Below are 12195 nucleotides of genomic sequence, written 5' to 3'. Positions count from 1 at the left end.
AGCAAATTATTTCCATTGTTACTATGAGTCAAATGAAAAAGAACAAAATAAGAATTTGAAAAAGAACAAAAGAATTCGTATTGCTTGTTTTTCGAATAGAGAATATTATTTAAAACCGCAAAGAGTTTCATTTCTTTATATTAATAGAAATTAAATTATAAAAATCTTGAACAATATTTGTTATTTTATTCAATACTTTTAAACAAAGGTGTGGAAAGATCTGCTTTGATGCTAAAATGTATTCTAATTTACTAACTTAATTTAAATATTATTATAATTATAGTAGCTAGCCTCGCAAACAAAATATTTTTGTCACTATAACGTCAATACTGACAAATACATCACTACGAAATACGAATACGATGTATGACGCTTGACGAATCGTGTCGTAAGGAAATAATGTATGACATCACTAGTTCATGCTTATGTGTGTTATCCGACCGTTGTTTGTGTTATCTATCATGTTTTTATCAAAAAGTGATGTTTGTGAAGTTGTTTGAAAGTAAATCAGCCTCTATTTAGTGGTAAAGTACATGAATTATCTAGCCTTTATCTGCTGATATGATAAAATCTTTGTATCAGAAAGTTTGTTTAGGTTATAACAGAGATTGTACTAAGGTGACTATGAAGTCGTGTTTTTAGGTTTTTATGATAGAAAACACAGCGTTACTAAACGGGCGAGGCCGTTAGATGATAATAGACCCGCATATTTTTCTATACAACTACTTTTTTTGCTTAAACATTGTATATTTTACGATATATAGCGTATAGTTCGGACACCATTATATATAAAGTTAAAACTGTTCGTTTTGGGCTCGACCTCGATTAATGTGAACATTTGGCGGGACATAGCCTTCGGTTGCGTCAATTGAACGTTATTGCAACGTTTTATTACAAAACTTTATTTATTGATGCGATTCAAATTTAATAAATAAACATTTCAACATTATAACTATTCATTTTATCATAATTTATTGTAATTATTTCGGTCAACTTATATTTACTTCATTCTAAAATAAAATATAATATAAGTATAGACTTCCTGAACTTATAAAGTTTTAGTTTTTGATTTAATTTTGTTTTTTTTTATTATGAATCGATAGTAATATTTAGTGATTCCATTCAACTAAATTAAATGGCTATATTTTAAGACTTTAAATAAACAATACAATGTCTTGAGAAAACCTTGTATCCCAAGCTATAACTTTAACAAACTTTGAAAAGATTAACTAAGTATAGAACTATAGTTGAAATAATCCAATGGCAGATTGTCAGTTTGTTCATAATTGTATTAGACTTCAACCACACCACCATAGTATTGAAATCGACAGAATATTATATCATGAATTTTATCATTGGACATTCAAAAACTATTTCATAGGATAGTAAATATAAAATCTCCATGTTTGCAATTATATGAATAAACCGAATAAAGTAATAATCACATCTTGTGATTATTAAAGTTATAATTAAAAAAAATGATTATGTTAATAAAGTTAGACATATTTTCCTCTCAATAAGGATAAATCAATGAAACAAACTCGTAATTCTAATGTTGTTATCATTATTTTATCTGTGTTGTATTACTACAGTATAATTAGTTAAAATAGGTTTATGTAGCCTTAATATTAACAAAAACTAAGAACTTTCTACTGGCACTGGCTTAAACCAAGTACCTTGGGATCTCTGTGCCTTTTAATCTAGTGACTTAATCGGCAAGGCAATAAATGGCAATGAATCAATTGATCGGTATGCAAAGAGATTTATCTTCCAAAGAGATTTATAGACTGCAGATAGATATAAGTATTTTATACCAGCCAAATACACAGAAATGTTAATAGAAATTAATATTAAAATGAAAAAATATTTATTTAATGGTTCAAAATTTTATTTGTGTTGATTGTATTAATAATGGAATTAAATAAAATAGGTAATTTATTTACCATATATATTCCTATTACAATATTATATAATAATATGATTAAGTAAATATTTATTCAAGAATCGTCTCTTGTCTTCATTACAAAAATTGTATGTCTGTTTTAAGTCTGTAAGGCTAAAAGTCTGGGTTCAAATATCTTGCAAATAGCCATGGGTCCTGTGCCTGCTCTGACGATTTGTCGTATAGAGTAATGAGAATAAAATGTAAACTCCGTTTTCCCCACCACCTACAATATGGGTACTTTCAAGTCTAGAGTGGATAGGCATCTTCTAGGCAAGCGCGCTCCATCTTAGACTTGTATCGTCACTTTCCATCAGGTGTGATAACAGTCGAGCGCTAGCTTATATATTAAAAAAAAAAACTGTTTGTGAACATACTATATACACTTTATGTTACCATTATATTCTAACTAATATTATATACTACTTTGTCTTAACTTTTCAACTGATCATCATTGAATTTGCATAAAAGCTGTCAGGACACCTAACATCTGACTCCGCCCCCATAATAGAACATAGGTATTACATAATGTGACTACTAGATTTGCCGCTGTGATCGAAATTTGTCAGATCATTAAGTAGGTCTGTTTTAAGTTTATCTTAAATCGTTTTTCTTATTACAGAATGGTACATCTGAATGTCAAAAAGGAAAAAATGTCCCGCCATGAGAAAGCGAAAAGCGGCTTTGTAAGTACAAATTATATTATTTATATAATAATAATAATATCCTGGGACATTTTTCACACACGGCCATCTGATCCTAAATTAAGCCTGTACAAAGCTTGTGCTATGGAAACCAGACAACTGATATACTACATATACTACTTTTCTTTTGTAAATACATACTTATATAGAAAATTATACCCAGACTCAGGACAAACAGACATGTTCATGCACACAAATGTCTGTCCTGGGTGGGAATCGAACCCACAACCTTCGGCGTGAACAGGCAAGTATCTACCGACCACGCCAACCGGCTCGTCAATATAGTTCGTCGTTATATATAGTTATAGTTTGTATACTTGGTTGCCTGAAAGATATTGCTATGTAGCAATAAGGCCGCCAAAGTTGTATACTAGGTTTCAATGTGTTATGAAATTTATTTTTCTTTCTTTAATCTTTGGGGTGTACTATAAAGTATAAAGTATAGAAAAATAGTTGAGTCGAATATTGATGTATTATAAGTAAATTTATAATCAAGAACTGTTTGTAGTGCATAATATGGCAGAGCTATTAGCAAATCGCGTGGAATATTTAAATATTTACGTTAAGGTTTGTTTATCTTTATTCCTTCGATTGGGATAGTCGATACACCTGTAAAGGAATTTCATCCAAAAGAAAAAGGCGCGTGTCCGTGTTTGAACACGTGGTCTTCGGTTAACATTCACGCGTTTTAGCCACTGGGCCATCTCGATATTAACTCTCAAAATTGAAATCTAAATATACTTTATGTAATTACTGTGGAATGAGAGCGTAATTTTGATTTTTTTTTAAATGAAAATTACCACCGGTTCGGAATGTTGATTCTACTGTGTAGAAAGTATTTTACCTTACACTTTATTGTACACCACAAAGATAAAAAAAAATATTACAAAACATGGATACAACCTATCTATGAGTAGCATACAACTTTGGCGACCTAATCGCTATGTAGCGATGTCTTCCAGGCAACCAACGGCGTAAGGAACAACTCATGGGATATGAGGTAGGCGGTGCTGTAATAATACATAAAATAACATAAATTTAACAAAAACAAACAAATAGGTTTCAATATAAATATAGAATACAAATATATCTATAAATAAATTATATATATTATCAATACATACTAAAGTCTTCTTCTTCTGCCTAGCGTTTTCCCGGCCTAGTAACGCCAGGGTCCGCTTTCCTGCATCTACGCCTCCACTTTTCCCGATCTAAAGCGTCCTCCTTAGTGAGATCGTGCTCTCTCATATCGTCCCTCACAACATCAAGCCAGCGCTTCTTGGGCCTGCCGCGGGATCTAGGGCCTTCGACAACAAAGTCCAGGCATTGGTTCCCGACATAGTCTGGTGGTCTGCGGCTAATGTGGCCAAACCAACGCAGACGGCTTTCCTCCAACTTATCCGCTACATCGCAAACTCCAAGGCTACCACGGATGTGCTCGTTACGAATGCGATCTAGTCGCTTAACGCCACACATTCACCGCAGCATCTTCATTTCCGCGACGTGAAGTTGCTGAACGTGTCTCGCGAGAGCTGGCCCCGTCTCGCCGCCGTACAATAAGACTGGTCGGATGATGCACTTGTACACAAGGCCCTTTAATTTCACCGGTATCCTGCGATCACAGATTACCCCGGTGACTTCCCGCCATTTGGCCCAGGCTGCGTTTATTCGAGCTCTGACGTCGTGGTCGACTGTACTAGGTTCGTGCAGTTCGGACCCGAGGTATTTAAACTTTTCCGTCTTGATAACGGATTCTCCGCCTATCTTTATGGGTTCGGGGTCCGTACTGCCACAGGCCATATACTCGGTCTTCGCAACTTTTAGCATCAGACCTGCCCTCTCTAGCACACCCTTCCACTGGTTCACCTTTTGCTCCAATACCTGTTTGTCCTCATCTACCAGTGCAATGTCATCAGCATACATCATGAGCCAGAGAGGCGGCTCATGGGCTTTCATTGTGACAACGTCAAGCACTACACTTTTTTTTTTTTTTTTTTTTTATATCGCCGGGAGGGCAAATGACTCTACTCCACCTGATGGTAAGTGGTAGTAGAGTCCAAACGCGACGACGGCCAGTACAGACGGGAAAAACGTTCTGCACTAGCCGCCTTCGCCTTGCCGGCCCGCAAGATGCCTCTTCACGCCTCGTTTGAAGGAGCCCGGGTTGTAAGAGGAGGGGAATACGTGAGCTGGTAAGGAATTCCATTTTTTGGAAGTGCGACAAAGAAAGGAGTTGCCAAATTTCTTTGTTCGCGATGGAATTGATGTCACAGTTAGGCGGTGACATCGAGAACCAGCCCGCGTGGACTTAAGAAGGAAGGGGGAAGCAGGAATTAGAGAGAATAATTCCTCAGAGCACTCGCCGTGATACAGTCGATAGAAAGCGCTCAGTGCTGCTATCTCACGACGCAATTGTAAAGGTTCAAGGGTGTTTGTGACCTTTACGTCGCCAATAATGCGTACGGCACGTCGCTGCAACCGGTCCAAGGCTTCAAGTAGGTACTTAGCGGAGCCATCCCAAAGGTGCGAGCAATATTCCACGCAAGACCGTACCTGTGTTTTGTACAGCAGGCACAGTTGTTGTGGCGTGAAAAAGCGCCGCACCTTGTTCAGAACTCCGAGTTTCCGTGAAGCTGTTTTTATAACAGCCTCGATGTAATCCCTTGGACTAAGGTCGCAGCGAACGTCAATCCCCAGCATGGCGATTTTGCTTTGCATCACCAGCGGAGTACCACAGAGGGAGGGAAGAGGGGAAAATGTTGACTTTTTCGCCGTGAGAGCGCATACCTGTGTTTTCTTGGCATTAAACTCAACAAGATTATCAGAGCCCCATTTGGCGATGAGATCTAACGTCCTATCGAGTTCAATGACAAGATTCTCCCGCCTCTCCTCAGTTTCCGCCCGCCCAGCCACTGCGCGTCCGTGGTATCCACCATGCACTGTACTATCATCTGCATAGCAATGTATGTTCCCAAGGGAGAGCATATCATTGATATGCAAAAGAAAGAGTGTGGGAGATAGCACAGATCCCTGGGGGACCCCAGCATTCACTACATAGAATTGTGAAGCGCAACCATCTACTAAAACACGAAGGCTACGCTTGTGTAGGAAGCTGGCAATCCAGGTGCATAGCTGAGCAGGCAGACCATATGCCGGTAGCTTGGAGAGAAGACTTCTGTGCCAGACCCTGTCGAAAGCCTTGGAGATATCGAGGCTGACAGCCAACGATTCTCCATGCTTGTCGATAGCTTCACCCCAGCGGTGTGTTACGTACGCTAGAAGATCACCTGTGGACCGTTTTGGTCGAAAACCGTACTGACGATCATTAATTAGACAGTGATCTTCTAGGTAATGGATCAATTGGTTGTTTAAAATCCGTTCCATCACCTTACAAAGTACTGAGGTGATAGCTATTGGCCGATAATTTGCCGGGTCAGACCGATCCCCTTTTTTGGGAACCGCTTGCACATTAGCTCTTCTCCAAGCCTCCGGCACACTTCCCGAAGAGAGAGAAAGCTGGAACAGGCGCGTTAACACAGGAGACAGCTCCGCTGCGCACTTCTTCAGCACTATGGCTGGTATTCCATCGGGACCGCTAGCTTTCCGTACATCAAGTGATTGCAGCTCCGCACGCACATCACGTTGCCTGATTTTTATGTCAGGCATCGTATGGCCACATGCAGGTATTGTAGGTGGCAGTGCACTACAATCATCGATGACGGAATTGTCGGCAAAGAGTTTAGCCAGGAGATCAGCTTGCTCTTGCGGACTGTGAGCTAGCGATCCGTCCGGATTTCTGAGCGGTGGCAGCGAAGGTTGGCAGAAATTGTTTTGCACAGACTTGGTCAGACGCCAGAAGCTACGGGAGCCCCTAGGATGCGAAACAAGGTCATGACCAATCTGTACAATGCGCTGTGCATCCGCTCTCGTGTATGCCTTTCTACAGGACTTGGAATTTTTATTATAGTTTGCTTTCAGTGAGTCAATGTTAGATGCCCCGCTAATGCAGCCGTTGATCCACTTGCGATATGCCGCCTGCTTAGCTGATACAGCATCGGCACATTCACGAGTGAACCAACGGTTACGCGTACTCCTACTGACGAGATCTGAGCTAGGAATGTAGTATTCCATTCCCAGCATGATCTCGCCAGCAACAGCAGCGGCACTAGCTGTCGGGTCATTCCCACTGAAGCAACGTTCCTTCCAAGGGACCGACGCATAGTAATCGCGCATACCGTCCCAATCCGCCGACTTATAGTGCCAAACGCGACGTTTGCATACCGCTAGTGGCGGCAGCTTGGCCTGTGGCACTCTGGTAGAAATAAGGCTGTGATCCGAAGAGCCAAGAGGAGCCTGAACCACAACCTGATATTCCACCGGGTGAGAAGTCAGCAGAAGGTCCAGTAGAGAAGGTGCTTGCCCATCAATGTCTGGGATCCTGGTGGGCTGATCAACCAGTTGGGTCAAGTCATGTGTGAGAGCAAAAGCATGAGCAGTCCTTCCAGCATGGTCAGTTTTGAGGGATTTCAACCAGGATTCGTGGTGAGCATTAAAGTCCCCCAGAAACACCAATTCCGCGTTAGGAAATTGCTCTTGCGCAGCATCTGCCACCCGACTAAGATGGTCAAATAGTCGGCTTGTCTCCAAGTCACCATTGTGGGATCTGTAGAGGCACACGTAGACTCGGCTCTGACGAACCAGGTCCACACGTACCACCAACATGGAGAAGGAGGGGTCCTCCAAGCAGCGCAGACGGTGACAGCAAACATCCGTCCTGACGAACAAGCATACTCCGGCTTTCGCTTTGAAGGATTCTTCAAGCGTGTAGCCGGGATAATTAAGGTAGCTGGTATCGGCAGGACGGAGTATTTGTGTCTCCGTGAGAAACAACATTGCTGGCCGTGCTGTCTCGAGATGGTGGTGGACAGCGTTGAGGTTAGTGTGGAGTCCTCGGATGTTAGAGAACTCGACCTCAAACAGCGAGGGTATGGTGGGGGTGAGCACCGCTGTACGACCGTTATTTCTTTTTTGTTGCGCCATTTGGGAGAAATTAAATGGAAAAGAGACGTGAAGCGAGCGATGTATTGCCACGATAGGGATGGGCAAAGTGTGGAGGCGTGTTTCCCCAAGTGGTTGCCAAAAGGAAAAATACACTGACCCGCCGGACGGAAGGGCCCCCGAACCCCCCCGGAAGTGGCCGCCGGGACCCCACCTACCGGTCACCAACCGGCACGACGGTCCACCCCGAGATTATGCGTGGCCTGGTGGGGCAGCCTCACGAGCTGGTTAGGCACGCTCGGGCCCCTGTACTATGCCACGGGCGGCCAGCGGAACAGCCGTTTCTTCGGGTCTCCCTGACCGGCAGGTCAATACAGTTTCCCCCGGCATTGGTTCAACAGCCGTCTCCACTGGACCAACACTCATCGCGGCAATACTCGCTCGGGCTCTGGCTGTACGCTGGCTGACCTCGAAACGCGGCTGCAAGCCACTTCACGAGTTTTTCACCATGCGTACGGTGGTAACAAGCCAGGCGGATGTTAGCATCCTACCACCAGGCGAGCAGATGGTCGCTCAGATATCCCTTAGTCGCCTCTTACGACACCCATGGGAAAGAGAGGGGCAGTGAAATGTATTCTTTCTCCGTCACTGCACGGTTAAAACTGAACACTGAACAGAAAAGGACTCAGGGCCGAGCCTTGGTGCACACCAACTGTGATCGGGAAAGGGTGTCGCCAACGGCGGTCCTTACTACTGATTCCGAATTATGGTACATGTCTCGGATAATGTCAATATAGATTTGTGGCACGTTCTTCATCTTCAAAGCCCACCATATAATTTGGCGTGGGACGCAGTCAAATGCCTTCTGCAGGTCTAGAAACGCCATGTACAGCGGGTTCTTCTTTTCTCTGTGGGCCTCGGCCAGTATTCTTAGGGGGAAGATGGGGGCTATGGTTCCAAAGCCTGGGCGAAACCCATATTGACATTCCGAGACAGTACATTCTTGCCGGAGCCTTGAATCGATTACGCGTTCGAAGAGTTTCATGGTGTGGCACATAACCTTAATACCGCGGTAGCTTTCGCAGTCCTGTACACTACCTTTGCCTTTATATACTGGAGTAACGATACTCAATCTCCAAGAGTTGGGCATCTTCCGGCTAGTAAGTATTTGGTTAAAAAGGTCAGTAAGTAGGTTCACACCATGAGGACCCATCGCTTTCCACGCTTCAATCGGCAAGTCGTCAGGGCCTACGGCTTTTCGGTTTTTCATTGTACGAAGACATTTGAGTACCTCGTCAGGTGTTACCGGTGCAACAAGTCCGAGATTAGGAGGCAGTTCTGGAGGAGAGACATTACCGTGTTCAATCAATACATACTAAAGTACAGGTATGTAATATGAATACAAAATACAATAAATACGATACGTCCTCAAACAAAACGACTACTAAAAAAAGAAAAAAAAATCCAAAAAAAAAATTAAATTATTGGTGATAAGACATTTGAGACAAAAAGTGATTATTTACAAGTTTTTTAAAAATCTCTATTGGATTTCGTCTCACGAATATTTAAAGGAAGGACATTCCAGAGCTTAATAGCCTATATTGTAAAAGAATTATTAAAGAAAGTAGTAGAAACTTTATAGGTATTTTTTGTTCGTCACACGTATTACACGTATTAATCATATATAATGTCTTATTTATACATATACATATACGCTCGCTTAGTTGTATATACATATACGCTCATTCAACCAGAATGAAGTTAGGCAAATAGATTACAGGCACTCTGGTCCTTGCCCTACGTAACATTAGTGTATTTAAAAAAAACAAGGCTATTCCTGATAGTAGACTACCTACAACATTGATATGTTAATCCCGTCTAGAAACTCGCTCGAAATTCGAATTCTTGTAATATAAATAATAATTAATTGTATTCTAAATTTAAATATTTTACTCCATATTCAAGTTACGTACTACCGTTGCATAGATCGTTTATTTAATTTGCTTGACAACAAAAATGCTCTTCAAACATATTCGAAATTTAAATGCAATTTTTTTATTAGAATTCAACTTCATTGTACGTGTAGATTATTATTAACGCTAATAATGTTTTGTGTACATACGATATCTATGTTATCTGTGAATTCAGTCAGTCAGTTTTCAGGTGTATATCGTTACGCGTAGACGTACCGTTAACTTTCCTTCTTTTTTTAAAGTTGTGTTCTTTTAAAGAATTATTACCGTCTCAGTGTCTCGTTAAAAATCGATTACGATTTGAAATTGGAATGTAGTGAGTGAATAGTGTTTGGGATTTTTATTATGTCAATTCGATTTTTAAATTTTATTGATGTTAAAGGATTGTGTTTGTGTGCGTGCGTGACATATATATGAAAAATGTTGTTATCGTCGTATTAACCGTCGAATTTAAAAATTCTATTTTTGAATCGTATATCGTTTTTTTCACAGTGTTATCTTAATTCGTACGCGTATTATATATTAAAAGAAAAAAATAGTAACATTGACTAATGATAAAATATAATAGTTTTCAATGCGAATTAAAATGATAAGTAATATCCGGCAATTAAAAAACGAAAACGGAAACATGAAATATTTTAATGATTATAAAATAGTACCTTACAGGCTTTTATAATTTAAGAAAAAAGGTTGGGAACATAAAATTCTAACAAGAAATTCTCCGTAGTAGTACCGAGTTAAGAGATTAGTTAAGAGATTAGACACTCAGATAGAAACACTCGTGTGCCCCCGTAAAGACACCTAAAGCAGTTCCCAGACCTGATATCTACGGTCGTGTCAGATTCGATCACATCGGGTTATAAGAGTGACGTAATAAATTGCACCTGTGTTTCCGCACACATATTTTTTATATCGCCTGCGCAATTGCTCGATATATTAAAAAAAATATATTTTATATAAATAATCAGTATTATAAAAAAAAAAAAAAAACCATTGACACATACATATAGACATTAATAATAGGTGATAATATAATGATTATATAAACGTATATAATTATATAATGATATAAACGTATTAAAAATATTAAATATTTATTAAAAAAAAAAAAATAATCTACGCGTTGCGCTACATATTCGTCTATATAGTAACAGCCTGTAAATGTCCCACTCCTGGGCTAAGGCCTACTCTCCCTTTCGAGGAGAAGGTCGGAGCTTATTCCACCACGCTGCTCCAATGCGAGTTGGTAGAATACACTTGTGGCAGAATTTCAATGAAATTAGACACATGCAGGTTTCTTCGCGATGTTTTCCTTCACCGTCAAGCACGAGATGAATTATAAACACAAATTAAGCACATGAAAATTTAGTGGAGCTTGCCCGGGTTTGAACCCACGATCATCGGTTAAGGCGTTCTAACCACTAGGCCATCTCGGCTACACGTCTCGGCTGTATGTCTATACTAATATTATAAATGCGAAAGTAATTCTGTCTGTATTTCTTTCACGGCTAAACACAGCTGAGCCGATTTTGATGAAATTTGGTATGAAGCTTGATACCCAACGGAGGATATAGGCTACATGTACTTATACACCTGTAATATACATGCTTAAGATACGACAAAAATTAAATAATATATAAAAATTATTATAGCTATTACTTATTGGGTCGAAAACTGTAGATGACCCAGTGGTAAGAAGGTACATTTTAAGCGGAGATACCGGGTTCAATATACTTGACTCAAAGTTTAAAATTAAAAAATATATGGCTGCAAGACAGCCAAGAAAGAATCAAATTTATGTCGAAAATGTATTTATTATTACTGGTGGTAGGGCTTTGTGTAAGCTCGTCTGGGTAGGTACCACCCACTCATCAGATATTCTACCGCAAAACAGCAGTACTTGGTATTGTTGTGTTCCGGTTTGAAGGGTTAGTGAGCCAATGTAATTACAGGCACAAGAGACGAAACATCATAGTTCCCAAGGTTGGTGGTGGTGATGTAAGCGATGGTTAACATTTCTTACAGTGCCTATGTCTAAGGGCGTTGGTGACCACTTACCATCAGGTGGCCCATATGCTGGTCCGCCTACCTATCCTATAAAAATATATATTAAATAAACATGTTATTTTATCTTTATTTAAACTATATATATTTGTTGTTTATTAATAATTGTATATATGTATATATATTTCAAAATGGTGTCGCCGTTACTCAGACTTAAGTATCGTAATAGATTTAGAATTGTAATTGGATTATTATTAATTAAATAAAATGGTGTCATGAGATTGATATCACTTAACCGAAATAATATACGGTATTATAAAAGAATTGGTGATTAGTTATAATGATGAGAAACGGATGAATGGCAACTGCACTGCAAAAAAGTTCTGGACTCAGGCGAAGGTTTCATACCTTGGTTGCTCTAGCCCTAGGCCGATGGCCCTTCCATCATGCTTTTTTACGGTAGCATTGCGGAAGCGATCCCGTGGCGCTCGTCGTTAAGACGGAAAGGGTACCGCTTGTTTTTTAGTGGGTATTTTAAAATTCAGGGCGTACTCGGCGCCTTGGATACCGACGA

General features: G+C 40.1%; 1 protein-coding gene across 3 annotated transcripts in view; it reads left to right on the top strand.

Annotated features, from left to right (window-relative positions):
- Nucleotides 1-404: 404 nt before the first annotated feature.
- The window catches only part of LOC126778797 (protein diaphanous), a 62059-nt gene continuing 50268 nt past the window's right edge, over nt 405-12195 (top strand). For 2 of the 3 annotated variants that reach the window (XM_050502474.1, XM_050502470.1), the window contains exons 1-2: nt 405-524; nt 2565-2628. In XM_050502474.1, coding sequence (XP_050358431.1) covers nt 2566-2628 — 63 coding nt within the window. In that variant the 5' untranslated portion in view covers nt 405-524; nt 2565. Of the gene's footprint in view, nt 525-2564; nt 2629-9855; nt 9934-12195 lie in introns of those variants that run through there. The other variant, XM_050502471.1, reaches the window with a different exon arrangement.

Source organism: Nymphalis io, chromosome 27 (assembly GCF_905147045.1).
Source record: "Nymphalis io chromosome 27, ilAglIoxx1.1, whole genome shotgun sequence".
NCBI classification, from domain to species: Eukaryota; Metazoa; Arthropoda; class Insecta; order Lepidoptera; family Nymphalidae; genus Nymphalis; species Nymphalis io.
Note: the sequence above shows the minus strand (reverse complement) of the source record. Positions and strands in the feature narration are given on the sequence as shown.